At 55.8% G+C, this 17,290-nt stretch overlaps 1 protein-coding gene across 2 annotated transcripts; it reads left to right on the forward strand.

The window, feature by feature from the left end:
- Positions 1–721: 721 nt before the first annotated feature.
- Positions 722–17,184, forward strand: TFR2 (transferrin receptor 2). 2 transcript variants are annotated; one of them, XM_013061066.2, is made up of 19 exons: positions 722–1,031; positions 1,277–1,526; positions 1,635–1,821; positions 7,247–7,387; positions 7,474–7,585; positions 7,692–7,814; positions 8,173–8,289; positions 8,421–8,560; positions 8,839–9,002; positions 9,783–9,902; positions 10,393–10,475; positions 10,551–10,614; positions 10,701–10,768; positions 10,853–10,929; positions 11,009–11,093; positions 11,183–11,410; positions 11,698–11,838; positions 14,332–14,617; positions 15,532–17,184. In XM_013061066.2, the coding sequence occupies exons 1-18, from the start codon at positions 993–995 to the stop codon at positions 14,614–14,616; spliced, it is 2,424 nt and encodes an 807-aa protein (XP_012916520.1). In that variant the 5' UTR covers positions 722–992; the 3' UTR covers position 14,617; positions 15,532–17,184. The 2 variants fall into 2 exon arrangements, with proteins under 2 accessions (XP_012916520.1, XP_004761591.1); XM_004761534.3 differs by lacking the exon at positions 15,532–17,184 and having other exon boundaries at positions 14,332–15,118.
- Positions 17,185–17,290: the final 106 nt, after the last annotated feature.

Here is a 17,290-nt window from a genome sequence, read left to right on the forward strand (position 1 = left end):
AGGGAGACCCCGACACGGGGCCCCTGAGCCCTTCTATTCCAGAGCTACTTTTCTGGGGGTCCTCGCTAGGGCTTGGGGACCAGCACCCATGTGTGAAATTCTGGGTAAAACTTAGCAGTTCGTGCCTGTGATGTGTTTCTGGGGTGTCCAGACCCAAAAGAGGTAGAAATCAAGTCCTTCTGTCACCAAAGAGAGAGGTGCCCAGAGAAGGCCGTGAGTTGTTGAAGGTCATCCAGTTGTGCTCAGGTCTTGACCAGGACTTTCCACCAATGCCTGGTGGGCTTCGACCCGCAGATCCTGGAGAACCCCGACTTGGAGCGCTCACTTGTCTCGCTTAACCTTATGCTCCCACCCATGCCCCTCCCTCCGCAGAAGTTAATGGCTTGAGACCCACTTTTCAGCCTGATTTTAATGAGACCGTCATCTGCAGGGCCAGACCAACCCCCAGGTCACACCACTGTGACCAATTCAGTTTAGGATTGCTTGGGGGCAGATGTTGGGAGCGGGGAACTCATGTGTTACAAGGCCCGGCTGGCTGTGTGCCGGATGACTTGAGGGGGAGCGAGGTTTTCATGGCGGGGGGCTTAGGAAGGGGTCCCCAAGGACAGTGGGAGGGGTGGAAGCAGGAGCCGGCATCCTTATCTTTTTGCACTCCCCGGCCATCAGTCCCCCCCTCCCCCACCCCTGACCGGAACTAGGAGGCCAAAGTCTGCCCCAAGGTCAAAAAAATTGATTGTTTTGCCGGGAAGGAGCGGGAGAGGGACTGTGGAGGGATTGGCAGGGGAAGGCACAGCCCCTTGTCCTCTAGCCTGGGCTGGGGGTTCATATCTGGAAGGCTGGACTGAGGCCAGGACAGTGCCCCCACCCCTTTCGGGGGGAGAAGAACAGCTTGGGCCCAGGCTGCCTGCCAGGGCTGATAAGGGGCCCTCTTGGGGCTCCCACAAACGGTTTATCACTGTGGGGGGAACGGCCCGCAGGGCTCAGGAGGGGGCATGAGCATGGAGCGACTTTGGGGTCTACTTCAGAGAACGGTAAGACCAAATGGGTTGGGGGACACTCTAGGCCTTCTCTCCAGGTCCTTCCACCATCCCCCCAAACCCCAAGGCTGGTCCCTCCCCTTCCCACCGCCATCTCTCCCCTCCAGCTTGCCTCTGGGGACCCTTTCCCCTGCCTTGTGCTCCTTTGGCACTCCAGAGCCACTGACCGTTATGGCCAGATCCTACCCCCTGTGCCTCTTTCCCCAGTCTCATGCCCACCGTGCCCCCACCCCCTGCAGCAAAGGTTGTCCCCACGACCCTCTCAGACCATCTACAAGCGTGTGGAGGGCACCCAGCAGTGGCGCCTCGAGGAGGAAGAGGAAGAGGGGGAGGAGGGGGCTGAGCCAGCAGCCCACTTCTGCCCCATGGAGCTGAGGGGCCCCGACCTGGGCTCTCGAGCGGGGAGGCAAAACCTTGGACTCTGGGCAGCAGCAGGACGAAAGGCTGCCCCCTACCTGGTCCTGACAGCCCTGCTGATCTTCACTGGGGGTGAGAGTCTTCCCGCCCCCACCAGGGAAGGGCCTGGGTTGGGGGGATTTACGGAGTCCGGAGTCCGGAGCGGGGCGCCAGGGGAGTCTCCATCTTGCCCTCCCCCAGCTTTCCTTCTGGGCTACGTGGCCTTCCGCGGGTCCTGCCAGGCATGTGGGGATGACGTGTTGGTGGTCCCCGAGGACGTAAACTATGAGCCGGGCCCAGACTCCCACCAGGGCACCTTGTACTGGAGCGACCTCCAGGCCATGTTCCTGCGGTTCCTGGGGGAGGGGCGCCTGGAGGACACCATCAGGTAAGGATCAGCCTGTCCCCTTCCCCTGGCCTTGAAAACCCTCATTCACTTGGTTGGACTCCGCTTCCTTTCCTCTCCTCCTAGGACCCTGATGTGGGGTCGCTTCTGAGTCCTTCCGCTCGCCTCCCTGGCCTCCCTGTTCAGTGTGGTCCTGGGAAGGATGTCTGTTTGGAGCCCAGGGGAGGGAGAGTGTTCTGGAAAGAAGAGAGCAAAGGGCGGGATGCCTGGATGGCTCAGTGGGTTAAAGCCTCTACTTTGGGCTCGCGTCTTGATCCCAGGGTCCTGGGCCCCATATCGGGTTCTCTGCTCAGCCTGCTTTCTTTCCTCTCTCTGCCTGCCTCTCTGCCTACTTGTGATCTCTGTCAAATAAATTTTTTTAAAAAATTAAAAAAAAAATTAAAAAAAAAAAAAGAGGGCAAAGGGCTTGGGGTCTGAACAGCACGCTTGGGAGATTCGGGAGCGAATGAGGGAGAGCATAGGGGGCCAGTATGCAGATAGGAGGCAGGACAGATCCAGAAAAGTCCTGAATGCCACATCCCTGGTCCGTGGATTTTGACCTGGGACTGTGGGGAGCTCTAGGGGCTGGGGGCAAAAGGAGGGGCGGGGGAGCTCTGAGGAAGGATATTTTGAAAAATCAGAAAAAAAAAAAAAACCAAGAAAAAAAAAATGAGAAAGCAAATGCATTCAAGAGCACAGACCACCCCCCTCCATCTACATTACGGGAGAGAGATGCCAGCCAGAGGCAGACCACACGGGGTTTCTCTTGTTTTGCTGAGGTCACTTTCCCCATTGGGAAGGAGCTGCCCAGGCAGGTCCAGAGAAGAGGTAGAATCACCAGGAGCACTATCTTGGGTCAGGAATAGTATTTCAGTGGATTCTCCTGGGGTTTCTAAGTAGAAGCTCACATAAGCTATAGACAGTAAGAGATAAAAAGTTTCTTTCTCAATGGTTATACCCTTTCTTTTTCATTGCTTTATCACATTAGAGAGGACATGAATTTAGGTAATGATGACAGGAGATAGGCTTGTCTCCTGACTTGCATAGAAATTTTTTTAAAAGATTTTATTTATTTATTTGACAGACAGAGATCACAAGCAGGCAGAGAGGCAGGCAGAGAGAGAGGAGGAAGCAGGCTCCCTGCTGAGCTGAGAGCCCAACATGGGGCTCCATCCCAGGGTCCTGGGATCATGACCCAAGCCGAAGGCAGAGGCTTTAACCCACTGAGCCACCCAGGTGCCCCTGGATTTTTTTTTTTTTCAAATATTTTTCCAGAATGTACTGAAATGATCATCTGATTTTTTTGCTTCAGTTTATGTCTGTATGTTCTTAGTGTATGTTTCTGTTGTAATTAGTATCGATAGATTTTTCTCATCTTCATGGGATCAGTGTGAAACTTGATCAAGGTGTATTACTACTCTTTGCATACACTGGACCCACCTTGCTCAAAGACCTTGCGTCTGAGCCATCAACAACATGCGGGGCCTCCTCATTTTCTTGAGCAAGAGTCGGTCTTCTGGGTGCAGGCTGAGCAGGCGGATGGTTTGTCAGGTCCCACGGGCAGGTGTGGCACCGGGGATGCCATCAGAGGGCAGGGAGGCAAGAGGGGGGTGGTGAGGGGGGCGAGCAGTGAAGGGATCCACCATTCCAGGGTGGATGGAAAAGGAAGGAACGGGATAGTCTGGAGCACTCAGTGGGGTTGAAAAGCAGGCATAGGGGAGGGTCAAGAAGCAAGCCGGAACCTGGGAAGATCTAGTCAGAGAGTGGGATATTGGAACTTTTAAGATTTATCTGATCTCCCAGGTTCTATTTATCTGCATGTGTCCAGCACCTAGCCCAGTGCCTGGCATTTAAGTTGGTGCTCAGTAAATCCCCAGTGGGTAAAGATTCCAGAGATGGAATTCTGAGTAAGCACAAGCCCGATGTGGGTGTGGCAAGGGAAGTGAGTGGCTAGACTCAGTGACACTGATGAGGTCATTCATTCATTTATCCACCAAATGTCTTTGAGCTTGTACTATGTGGCAGGTGCTCGGCTAAGTAGGTGGGGTTAGTGGAGAGAACAAAAGTCTGGGCTATGTCCTTATGAAGCTTACAGCCTGTGGGGGAAAATCAGTACTGAACTAATAATCACTTTCATGACAATGTATTTATTACTACAGTCACTGTTTCAAAGGAAAAGTAAAGGATGTGGGGAATGACTATAACCAGGGGAACCCGACTTAGATTAGGGGCCAGGGAAGGCTTCCTGGAGGAGGTGATGAGCTGAAGCCTGAGGGGTGAGTTGTTCACCAGGCAAAGAGAAGGTAGAAAAGCATTCCAGGTCAGAGAAGAGTAGGTGCAAAGGGGCTGGGGTGGGAAATGGTGGCTTCTTGGAGGAAGTGAAGGAAGGTCCATGTGGTTGTCTGAAGGAGAGCAGAGGGGTCCGGTATCCAGACAAGTGGTGGGACAGACCCAGAAAAGTCTTGAAGGCCCCATCATGGACCTTGGATTTTTGACCTGTGGCCTCAGGGACCTGTGGTGTCAGGGTGGATATAGCTCAGGCCATAAAAAGCCTTAATATCTACCCAAACTGCTTTGGATTTTATTCTAAGAGAAAAGAGAGAAATGAAGACTTTTTTTTTTTTTTTTAAGATTTTATTTATCTGAGAGTGAGAGCAAGAGAGAGAGAATTGGAGCAGTGGGGAGGGGCAGAGGAAGAGGAAGAAGCCGGCTTGATCCTGGGACCCTGGGATCATGACTCAAGCCGAAGGTAGACATTTAACCAACTGAGCCACCCAGGTGCCCCAGAAATGAAGTCAGATGGGAAGGGGAGGGGTTTTTTAATTTTTTTAAGGTGAGTGCCAAGAACAGTTTATAATATTCCTGACATGGTGGTTCAGCGTCTCTGTGAAGGGCTTTTTTTGGTTTGGTTTTGTTTTTTAAAAGATTTTATTTTTAAGTAATCTACACACAACGTGGGGCTCAAGCTTAATAACCCTGAGATCAGGAGTCCCATGCCCACCGACTGAGCCAGCCAGGTGCCCCAGTGAAGGGCTTTTTAAATTTCCCTCCCTAGCCCGTAGCCCTCTTTCCCATCCCCTCCCCCAGAAGCAACTCATCTTTTTTTTTTTTTTTTTTTTAAGGTTTTATTTATTTATTTGACAGAGATCACAAGTAGGCAGAGAAGCAAGGGGCGGGCAGGCTCGAGCAGAGAGCCTGATGCGGGGCTTGATCCCAGGACCCTGAGATCATGACCTGAGCCAAAGGCAGAGGCTTAACCCACTGAGCCACCCAGGTTCCTCTAGAAGCACCTCATCTGATGTTTGCTGTGTGTCTTTAAATTCACACATGGCCTTGCTATACATGTAATGTTTTATGGGCACATGTAGATTTTTCAAAACATAAATGTTTGCCTAAAATCCTCTGTGTCCATTATTTTAAAAGTTAAGCCATATGGAAAAATACAAAGGGGAAAGTTTAAAAAAAAATCAGGGGCGCCTGGGTGGCTCAGTGGGTTAAAGCCTCTGCCTTTGGCTCAGGTCATGATCCCAGGGTCCTGGGTTTGAGCCCCACATCAGGCTCTCTGCTCAGCGGGGAGCCTGCTTCCCCCTCTCTCTCTGCCTGTCTCTCTGCCTACTTGTGATCACTATCTGTCAAATAAATAAAATCTTTTTAAAAAAAATCATTCCAAGAGGCACTGCTTGGATGTAGCTATCTCTGGTGTGTGTTTTTAATTTTGAGAAACTTTTTTTTTTTTTAACTTAACATGGTGTTTTCAAGGTCTATCCATATTACAGCGTGCCCATCAAATTTATTGTGAGGCACAGGAATCCACACTGCGCATCACGTATTTTACAAACACACTAAAACTAACACAGGCTAGCTCGCTCTTTCTTTCTTTCATTTTTTTTTTAAAGATTTTATTTATTTATTTGACAGAGAGAGATGACAAGCAGGCAGAGAGGCAGGCAGAGAGAGAGAGGAGCAAGCAGGCTCCCCGCTGAGCAGAGAGCCCGACTCGGGGCTTGATCCCAGGACCCTGAGATCATGACCTGAGCCGAAGGCAGCAGCTTAACCCACTGAGCCATCCAGGCACCCCTCTTTCTTTCATTTTTAAGATTTTATTTATTTGAGAAAGAAGAGGGAGAGCATGAACAGGGGGAGGGGCAGAGGGAGAGGGAGAAGCAGACTTCCTACTGAGCAGGGAGCCTGAGGAGGGGCTCCATCCCAGAACCCCAGGGCCCCAGGACCCCAGGACCCTGGGATCATGACCTGAGCCAAAGGCAGAGGCTTAAGGGACTGAGCCATCATCTGAGCCTGACAGATGCAGTTTCAAACAGATGCTTGAGCTCCTGGATTGGGCTGGGAGGAGGCGGCAGGGATGGCACCGAGAAAGCCCCCCTGACCACGAGCCCTGGGGTGCAGGGGTCCTCTTGAGAGCTGAGGGGTGGAGGCTGGGACTAAGGCACATCCTGCACACGGATTTCGAAGTGGCAGCATGGACTGAGGGGACCGTGTGTCGAGAGGAAAATGCTAAGCCAGATGCCAAAGTCCTTGATGAAAGCAGACAAGGGACAGATTGGCTGGAAGAAGGGCAGAAGAGGGGAGAGCTGGATGGCAAAGGCTTCAAAGGGGGTTTACCGGAGGAGAGATGGTCGGAAATTCCAACAGTGGAGCGGGGAGCTTGCTTCTGCTCCAAGCCCGGGTGGTATAAGAACCCGAGTTCTCTCCTGAGCTCAAGAGCCCCACAGGAGACCTAGCCTCTCAAGGGACAGCTTGGGTTTCTGCCAGAGCAACAGGTAGAGGGGTACTGGATGAGGATGCTGAGGAGGGAGGAGTCTGCCTTGGAGCAGGCACAGGTGAAGTCCATGGCAGGGAGACGGGGGTGGGGGGCTGGGGGGGCCAGTCTGTGGCAGGAGTGAGATGGAAGAATAGGGGGACAACAGGCTCACTTAGGTGGTGACAGTGGAAGAAGACAAGGGACCTGCTATCCTATCAGGAACCATAGTATCAGATGTCTCTGTTCGGCGCAGCTGGAGGACGGGGGAGACGGAGGGCTGCCCCTGCCCACTTAGTCCTTCAGAAGAAAAGCGTTTTCATGGGTGGCCAGTGTGCATGTGTGTGTATGTGTGTGTGCACGTGTGTCGGGGGGCCGTAGATAGACTGGTGAGTTTGCCTGGGCAAGGAAAAACCTAAGGGATGGTGGGCAGGATAGCACGGTATCGGATGCTAAGGCTTCAAGCAGAAGGAGGTGACCTTAGAGATAGCCCAGGTGGTGACCGGATGAATGGTGATGGCCTGGGTCAGGGAGAGACTTAGGAGCCCCTCGCCGCCCAGAGCCCAGGGCGACCCCACGTCTCTGGCATCATTCCCTCCTCCCGCCCTCTCCTCCAGGCGTCCAGAAGTCCCTCTCCCCTTCCGCGCCCCAATCCCGCCTCTTCCCGCTCAGGCAAATCAGCCTTCGGAAAAGGATGGCTGGCTCGGCGGGGATGGCCGCTCTGGCTCAGGACATCCGGGGGGCGCTCTCGAGCCAAAAGCTGGACCACGTGTGGATGGACACGCACTACGTCGGGCTGCAGTTTCCCCACCCGTGAGTGCGCGGGGGGGGGGCGCGCGGGGGGCGCGCGGGGGGCGCGCGGGGGGGCCACGGAGACGCTCACCACCTCTGCTCTTCAGTGCTCATCCCAATACCCTGCACTGGGTCGATGCGGCTGACAAGCTCGGGGAGCCCCTGCCGCTGGAGGACCACGACGTCTACTGTCCCTACAGCGCCACGGGCAATGCCACGGTGAGCGCCCCCTGTCCCGCCTCCAAGTCGGGAACAGCGCGCACCCTTTCTCGGGTGGCGGAGGAGGGACCCGGAGGGCACGCCTTACCGACCTCCCCATCCCCAGGGAGAGCTGGTGTACGCCCACTACGGGCGGCCGGAGGACCTGCAAGACCTGCGGGCCCGGGGCGTGGAGACGGCGGGGCGCCTCCTGCTGGTGCGCTTGGGGGAGATCAGCTTCGCCCAGAAGGTGAGCGTCCCTGAATGGGGGAGTGGCGTGGAACCGGGAGGATGCGGGGCTGGGGAACAGGATAGCAGCGGATGGGACGCGTCTAAGAGGCTGTCGGAGAGAGAAAAGAGAGAACCAAGTGGGTCGTAAGAAAATGCTGGGATGGGGAACAAACACGGAGGAATGCAGAGGACAGTGGGACAGTGCCAAGGCACTGGGAGAAGGCGGGAAGATGAGGGTCAGGCGGTGCCCACAGGCTCTCTGTGGTTCCATGACAGCGGAGCGGAGACCGTGTTACTTCCCTTTTCCTTGCTTCTCCTGCCCTTACAACTGGGTGCTCTCCGGGAGAAGGAGTCCGTTAGCCACTCCCCTTCCCCAGGTGGCCAGTGCCCAGGAATTTGGGGCTGGAGGAGTACTCATATACCCCGATCCAGCAGACTTCTCCCAGGACCCACACAAGCTCGGCCTGTCCAGCCACAGGGCTGTGTATGGACATGTGAGTCTGGGGGAGCCAGCAGTGGATTCTTGGAGTCCCCAGAACTGGACCTCCTTGTCTGGGATGAGGCTGGTAGGCTACCCCTGGGAGCCCAGCTCCCTGCTTTGGTGTGGACATCCCTTTCCTCGCAGGTGCATCTCGGAACTGGGGACCCCTACACGCCTGGCTTCCCTTCCTTTAATCAAACCCAGTTCCCTCCAGTCCAGTCCTCCGGCCTCCCTAACATACCCGCCCAGCCCATCAGTGCGGACATTGCCTCCCTCCTGCTAAGGTGAGGGGCCTGTGGGGGCCAGGATAGGAGGAGGAAGGGAGACATAGCTAGCCTGTAAAGTGCTTTTGCATGAAGTAGGAAAAGGTCGATCTTCTGCGTGGGCTCAGCCTCAGTTTAAGCAGGACACAACCTGCACAACTGTCCACGGCAGCAGGCAGAATGCAGAAGTCGAGCTGGAGCCGGAAGGTGGGAGGGAAAGCGCAAAGAGGGAGCTCTGGGCTCTTCTACAGCCTGAGCCTCTGTGTCGCTTCTGACCCTTTCTCCCCACCTCTCTCCAGGAAGCTCCAAGGCCCTGTGGCCCCCCAGGAGTGGCAGGGGCGCCTCCCAGTCTCCCCTTATCGCCTGGGCCCTGGGCCAGGCTTGCGTCTCGGGGTCAACAACCACAGGGTCTCTACCCCCATCAGCAACATCTTTGGCTGCATCGAGGGCCGCTCCGAGCCAGGTGTGCTAGCTTGCCCAGCATCCCCTGCAGCCAGAAGTTGGGGAGCCACCACTCATGAACCCCAGGTGGCCCTGGGGGTGTGGGCAAGAGTGGTGCTCAGTGGAGGGGGCGGCAGGGCTGAGCAGGGAGGGAGGCTGGCGAGTTGAGGCTGATCTGGGACCGAGAGCGGTGGCAAAGAGTAGATCCCATGGTCAAATCTGATCAGAAACGGGATGGGCAGCTTGGCACAGTAGTGAGTTCTCTGGCACGGGACGGGAGCAAGCATGAGTTGGGTGATCTTACAGCATGAACGGGACTTCCCATGAGATAGATGAACCTTTCAAACCTAACTAGATGTCGAGAGCAATGGGCAATCAAAGTGGGTTTTTGAGCCAAAGAGGGTGGTAGCTACAAGCGCTGATGGAGAGACACGGTGTGTGTGTGTGGGGGGGGGGGTGGTGGCTCAGAGGAGAATGCGGGAGCAGGGGCGGGGTGGATTAGAGAGAGGCGTGACGGAGGAAAACCTGTCAGGACTTGCGCAGGACATGGCCCAGCCAGGGAGGTGATGGAGTCCAGCATGAGGCCAGGCACCCTGCTGAGGGAGCAGGCCATCCAGGCAGGGCCGAGGGGAGGAGGGCCACTCTCCTTGAGGACAGCAAGGATTGCAGGGCTGTGAGGTGGAGAGTTGTGGGGGTGCAGGACTGGGAAATGGTGGGGAGGCCCCGTGAGCACGCACCCTCCCCGGTCGTCTCTGGGTTCTCCCAGTGTAAGGACGTAGACCCCAAGTCTCCCCTCCTACAGATCACTATGTTGTCATCGGGGCCCAGAGGGATGCATGGGGCCCAGGTGCGGCCAAGTCCGCCGTGGGGACGGCCATCCTGCTGGAGCTGGTGCGGACCTTTTCCTCCATGGTGAGCAATGGTAAGGTCAGGGCCTGGGCCGGGCAGCTGGGGCTGTGGCCCGAGCCAGCACAGGGCAGAGAGGCAGGCGGGCACAGGCTAGAGAGTGGCCAGGCAGACCTGGGCTCCAAACCTGGCTTCCTCACATCCTAGCTGGCGCCAGGCAAGTCGCTTCTCCTGTTTCCTGCTGCAAACAGGAGAGTAGAATGGGCGCTGACTCTGCTCAGCTGAAAATCTGCATGTGAGTGGACCCAAGCGGTTCAAACCCAAGTTCAAGGGGCAGCTGTAGTAATGGTCCTCGGTCTGAGTGAAGCATTAGGCAGGAGACACCAGAGGAAAGCTAGCTCCGTCCCTGTGATAGTGGAGTCTGGGCAGACCAGGTGAGGTGGGCTGGGCTGGGGGCTCGGTGGGAGGGACGGAGAGACCCCAGGGCCGCAGGACAGAAGACGACAAAGGTGCATCGCTGCTGGGCCTCCAGCGGAGCCCGTCCTCCTGACCCGCTCTGCTTCCAGGCTTCCAGCCCCGCAGGAGTCTGCTGTTCATCAGCTGGGACGGAGGGGACTTTGGGAGTGTGGGCTCCACGGAGTGGCTGGAGGTAATGGGGGGTCCAGGGCAGGGGGTCAGGCAGTGGGGAGGAGGGGGGTTTAAACTCCAAGTCCCTCACCCACAGGGCTACCTCAGCGTGCTGCACCTCAAAGCCGTGGTCTACGTGAGCTTGGACAATGCAGTGCTGGGTGAGTGGGGACGGGGGGCACCCGCTGGGTGCACGGTGGCCGCAGGGCCCAGCCTAGAGCCTGGCATCCTTTGTCCCTCTCTACAGGCGATGACAAGTTCCATGCCAAGACCAGCCCCCTTCTGATCAGCCTCATAGAGAACATCCTGAAGCAGGCAAGAGCCTGGCCGGGAGCCGGGGACAAAGGGAAGCTGGTGGCAGCCAGCGCCTGACCCGTGCCCCGTGTCCTGCCCCCCCAGGTGGACTCCCCTAACCGCAGTGGGCAGACCCTCTTTGAGCAGGTGACCTTCAACAGCCACAGCTGGGACGCCGAAGTGTAAGTTGGGGCCAGGAAGGCGGGAAGACAGCTGTGGGGGGAGCCGAAGCCACACGCCCTCCAACCTGCCCACTCCCAGGATCCGGCCGCTGCCCATGGACAGCAGTGCCTATTCCTTCACGGCCTTTGCGGGGGTCCCTGCCGTCGAGTTCTCCTTCATGGAGGTGAGACTTCCTGGCCCTGCCCCAGAGCAGCAGCCCCCCCGGCCCCTGTGTCCCGTGGCCCTGCGCCAGCCCGCGCCCTGTCCCGGCAGGATGGCCAGGTGTACCCGTTCCTGCACACGAAGGATGACACGTACGAGAACCTACACACGATGCTGCGAGGCCGCCTGCCTGCTGTGGCCCAGGCTGTGGCCCAGCTCGCGGGGCAGCTCCTCATCCGGCTCAGCCACGATCACCTGCTGCCTCTGGACTTCGGCCGCTACGGGGACGTGGTCCTCAGGCACATCGGCAGCCTCAACGAGTTCTCCGGGGACCTGAAGGTCCAAGATACAAACCCTGCTCCTGGCTTCTGGGGGTGGGGGGACGCTATATCCCCTTAAAGCGTTGCCCCGGCTCCTCACAGTCCTTAGGGTCTAGTCCCCTCTGGCAGCCCGGCCCCTTGACTCCTGCCCTACGACCCAGCTGGTACCCTCCCAACCACCCAGGTCTTCCCTCTCCCAGCATCCCGCCCCCCTACAGCCCCTCTTACCTGCCAGCCCGGGGGGTCCCAGCCTAGGCCGGGGTCCTGGCCCCCGCGGCTGGCCCCAGTCTGCATCTCCACCCTCAGGCCCGCGGGCTGACCCTCCAGTGGGTGTACTCGGCGCGCGGGGACTACATCCGCGCGGCAGAGAAGCTGCGAAAGGAGATCTACAGCTCAGAGGAGAGGGATGAGCGGCTGATGCGCATGTACAACGTGCGGATCATGCGGGTGAGGCCCCGCCCACCCCTCCCCCCCCCCCATCATACATATACACACACACACACACACACACAGGGCCCTCCACTGCCTCCTCACCCCTCTGGAGGGAAAAAGCATGTACACGATCGTCCACCGTACAAGAGGCACAAGCTTCTGGCCCAGGAGGGGCAAATGCTTAAGAAATTCAGAGCAAGGAGAGCTCTCTTCCTCCTGGTAATAAGACGGGCGAAACCCAGAGAAGCTGCCTGGGGGAGGTGTCCGGTAAAGTTCTACAAGACCTTAGTCCTTGGCCCATTCCTCCAGCTTAGTTTTGAAGACTTTGCAACCCACACAACATCTCCTGTTCCATCCCCCCTGCTTCCTTCCATTTCTTTATGCCAAGAACTCGGTCTGGCCACCCACTGATTTTGGAAAATGGGCTAAGTCGGGGCTGTGGGCATGGGGGAAAGTCTACAGGGCAAAATTAAAAACTGGAGCATCCTCTGTGAGTGTAGAGTAGACAGCGGACCCTCAGTGTATGCCCGACATTGAGTCCTCCTTCAGTCCCTGCCTGTTTTCCTTGGCATCACTCATTCTTTCTGTTTACCAACCCACCGCTCTTGCTCTTTCGCCCTTGCTCCTTTCTCCTGACCCTCCTCATTCTCTCTCTGTAGTTTCCTCTTCCTCCCCACTTCCTGGCCTCTCCACCTCTCCTCCCCGCTGTCCCCTCCACTAAGACACCAGTGATCCTGCAGGTGAGACAAGAGATTGGGCCTGGTTCCTTCTCATTTACAGATCTTGTTCTAACCCCTGCTGTCCCAGACTCCAGGAACACAAAATGATCCTCCCCTTGCCTGACCCCCTAAGTAGCTACATGCCCCCCATCTGTGCGTCAGAGACATGATTCACACTCAGGGCTGGAGAGTTTAAGAATCTGTACTTCAGAACCAGGAGCACAGAGCTGGGCCAGACCCAGGGAAGGTCGTGGCTCTAGACCAGGGGTTGGTAAATGATAACCCGTAGGCCAGACTTGGCCTGGTGCCTGTTTCTGCAAGTGTTTATGGAAACACAGCCACGCTCATTGATTTTCATATTGTCTATGGCTGCTTGTGTGCTGGCTGTGGTGGTCAAATTTAGCATTTGCAGCAGAAACAACATGGTCTGCAAAACCAAAAATATTTACTATGTGCAGAAAAGGTTTGCCAAGCCCTGCTTTAGACTATGACGTTGGCCTTGAAGAATGAACAGAACTTGGGTCGGTGCAAAGAAAAGTCATTTCGGAGTGGAGAGGCCCAGAGTAAGGGTGTGGTGGGGACACAGGCCTGGTTGTCCTTAGGAGCAGCGTGTGGGCTAGCAGAGCCAGAACAGAAGCCTGTGGAGAAGCAGGGGGCAGAGGTACACCAAATAGTGGGATAGAGTTCACCGATGAGGAGCCTTGAATGCCAGGATGAGAATTTTGGATTTTTAAGGGTCCGGGCATCAAGGAAATTAGGAAGGTGTTTGAGGAAGGAGGTGATGTGGGCAGAGTGGACTTTTAGGAAGGATTTGGCCAGGGTGTAAATGGAGAAGAGGGAATGAAGTTAGCAAAGACCGAGGTCTGGATGAGAGTGTCAGGTTGCTGATGAGCGGCAGAAGATGCCGCCCGTGGGTGAGGGAACTGGAGTAGAGATGACAATTTTCCTGGGGAGGCACCCACCCACCCAGTGGGTATTGGAAAGTTCCCCAAGGGATTCTTTTTTTTTTTTTAAATGATTTGTTTTATTTATTTGAGAGAGAGAATGAGAGAGATAGAGAGAGCATGGGCGGGGCAGGGGGGCAGTCAGAGGGAGAAGCAGACTCTCCACTGAACAGGGAGCCTGATGCAGGACTCCATCCTGGGACTCCATGGTCATGACCTGGGCCCAAGGTGGTCACTTAACCAACTGATCCCTCCAGGGGCCCTCCCCAAGTTGATTCTGATACGCAGCCAGAGAAGAAAACTAACGGCGTGTAGGTAAGGAGATCAGAGAGTGTAGGTCGAACCCTGGGCTTGGCCATGGGTGGTAGCAGAAGGAACCAGAGAGGGTGGAAAGAAGGTGCACGAATCCCGCTAGGAGAGAGGCCGTCTCTGGAAAGACGTTTTGCAGGGAGGACAGACAGACAGGCACTTAATTAGGGCTGGCCAGTCCCTTTGACTTTTGACTCTGGGCTGTGGACGTTCCTGGTGTTGAGGGGGAATGCAGACCATAGACTTCTTTGAGGCTTCAGCCGGGTAAGTGAATGGGTGAAGAGGGAACACTGGGGAGACGTGGATGCAGGCTTGGAGGCCCAAGGCTCAGAACGGGATAGAACCCAAAACACAGCCCCAGGACGCATCCTACCCAGATGCTGGTGACGTCAAGGAATGGCCGCCCCCGATTGGGTAGCCACAGGGAGGTGGGACTTGAAGCAGCTGCAATGGTCCCAAGCTGGGTGGGGAGTTGCTGTTCTGGCCCGCGCTCTCGGCGGAACCCCCACCCCGACCTGATCCCCTTCTTGGCGCAGGTGGAGTTCTACTTCCTGTCCCAGTACGTGTCGCCGGCCGACTCCCCGTTCCGCCACATCTTCCTGGGCCGCGGAGACCACACGCTGGGCGCGCTGCTCGACCACGTGCGGTTGCTGCGCTCGGGCGGCTCTGGAGACCCGGGGGCCACCGCCTCCAGGGTGGCTCCCGGCCTGGGCTTCCAGGAGAGCCGCTTCCGACGCCAGCTGGCCCTTCTCACCTGGACGCTGCAGGGGGCCGCCAACGCACTTAGCGGGGACGTCTGGAACATCGATAACAACTTCTGAGGTCCATGGTGGGAGGGTGCGAGGGAGGGTGCGAGGGGGGGTGCGGAGAAGCTGGGGCTTATGCCCGGAGCTCTTGCTCTCCCGTTAGAGTGATTTCTGGGTGATGGGGGTGCCTAGTACCACCTGTCGTTGCCGACCGATTTCTCATCAGCCCTTCCCATCTCTGCAAGGGGCCCAGCCGAGGTGCCAGCGCAGACACCCACCCCCAGGCCTTGCAGTGTAGGAGCAGGTGAGCTGTGCCTTCCACGATGGGCCGGCCATCCTGTCAGCTAATCTGAGAGCATCCCCGTGCTCATCGCACAGCCCTTCCCCTGCAGGAAAGGGGGTCCCCCACACCTAGCGACGCCTCTGGAAGGTTTCCTAGGCCCTGGGAAGGGGCCACCCCTCTTAGTGGGAGAATGGCTGGAACTGTAGCCTATAGCCCCAGCAGGTGGTCTGTGGCGGGAGGGGCTGGGGTTTGGGCCTGAATAAACTGGACGGTGGCATCTGTTCTTTACAAACACCTTTATGCATGTTCCTTACTCTCTCCACCCAGTCGTCCCTCACTCGAGACAGGGAAGGGTTGGGCAGAAGGGCCAGAGAAGGTAGAAGTAGGAATGCTCTCTCTCCACGTCTTGGGAGGCCGCAGGCTGGACTCTCCCGTCCAAGCAGCTGCATAAATCCTGGGGCTGGTCTTTGGGCTACTCCGTCCTCTTTTGCTCCCAGTATGGCACAACAGGTCCTACCCTGGTTCCAGCATGAGCCTCTGCCTTTGCGCCTGCGCACCTCCTTGAGCCCCTCGATCCAGACTGGGTTCTCAGGAGCCGGGAAGAGGGTCAGACCCTCCTCAGCTATTTCCTTCCCTGACATACTGTCCAGAACAAATTTCCCAAAGCGGTTTCTCGGCCCTTTACCTTGTCCATTTGCTTCTTGTAGCACACAGAATAGTGGTCCGGAAAAAGATGTTCACGTCGTAATCCCCGGAACCTGTGAGTGAATGTTTAACCCACTGAGCCACCCAGGCGCCCCAATGAGTGAGTGAATGTTACCTTACACAACAAAAAGGACTTTTTGGACGTGATTCAATTGAGGATCTGGAGATGGGGAGTGTTACGCGCTGAAATGTGTCCCCCTCACCAGAGCTGAAGCCTGACCCTTAGTATCTCAGAGTCTGTATTTGGAGACAGGGACTTAGGTTTGAATGAGACCATTACGGTGGGCCTAATCCAATCTAATCAGGGTCCTTATAAGAAAATTTGTCACAGGGGCATCTGGGTGGCTTGGTCAGATGTCAGGCTCTTGACCTCAGCTCAGGTCTTGATCTCAGGGTCATGAGTTCAAGCCCTACACTGGGCTCTGCACTGGGTGTGGAGTCTACTTTTTAAAAAGGTGGGGGGGTCCCTGGGTGGCTCAGTCAGTTAAGGGCCTGCCTTCAGCTCCGATCATGACCTTGGAGTACTAGGTTCGAGCCCTACATCAGGCTCTCTGCTCAGCAGGGAGCCTACTTCCTCCTCCCTCTCTCTGCCTACTTGTGATCTCTCTCTGTCAAATAAATAAATAAAATCTTAAAAAAAAAAAAAAGGATGCAAGAGGAGCAGAGGTGGATAAAGGCGACGTGGCAGCAGAAGCAGAGAACAGACTTGAGTCTGTCTTAACAACCTCATCTTGCTGATTTTGGTCCATAGTCAACAACCTGCCAGTGTCACCGGATGCCTCCTTTCCTTCCTGCTCCCTTGCTCTGCATCTGAGGGCTGGACACATACCTTTTGAGGATCCTGTCCTTTTCCTGTGCCTTAGTTTTCTTGCCTGGTTAAATTGAGGTAATGTCAGGCTATGCCATTGCCCCCAATCTTGGCAGGGACCTTGGTGTTTCTGAACCACTGCAGCTTAAGTCTTAAAGGGAGAGAAAAAATAAGGCACATAAAGGGTCAAAAAGCAGAAAAGGATTCTGGGTATTAGAAGCATCTAGGCAGGGGCGCCTGGGTGGCTTTAGTGGGTTAAAGCCTCTGCCTTCAGCTCAGGTCAGGGAGCCTGCTTCCTCCTCTCTCTCTCTGCCTGCCTCTCTGCCTACTTGTGATCTCTCTGTCAAATAAATAAATAAAATCTTAAAAAAAAAAAAAAAAGCATCTAGGCAGCCCTGGCAAGAGGCTCTGATGGCTCAAGACTATGAGACTGGATATGTGTAGTGGGCGGGATTGGGCAAGATTTGTTTCTTTGTAGGTTAAGTACATTAGTTTAGGGACCGGACTCTATTTGGGGGACTAAAGGGGACCTTAAAAATCTGCTGTCCCAACCCCCTCATTTTAGAGGTAGAAAGAGAAGCTCAGAGAAGTTCAGTGACTTGCTTGTAAGGTCACACATTTTCCTGGTGTGACACTAGGACCAGAACCCAGGACTTCTATATCCTCACTGGGCTCCTTGACTGTCCCCCACTCCTTCCTGGGTCTCCTGTGGCCGGAAGGAGAAACTTCAGGAAAGAAGTGTGAAGGAAGGGGCTGCTCCCTCCGTTTCTCAGTTTGATTTTATTTTATTTTTATTTTTTTTAAGATTTTATTTATTAATTTGACAGAGAGAAATCACAAGTAGATGGAGAGGCAGCCAGAGAGAGAGAGAGAGGGAAGCAGGCTCCCTGCTGAGCAGAGAGCCCAATGTGGGACTCGATCCCAGAACCCTGAGATCATGACCCGAGCTGAAG

The sequence above is a fragment of the Mustela putorius genome, unplaced genomic scaffold (assembly GCF_011764305.1).
Source record: "Mustela putorius furo isolate JIRA1106 unplaced genomic scaffold, ASM1176430v1.1 tig00000139_pilon_pilon_pilon, whole genome shotgun sequence".
Classification (NCBI taxonomy): domain Eukaryota; kingdom Metazoa; phylum Chordata; class Mammalia; order Carnivora; family Mustelidae; genus Mustela; species Mustela putorius.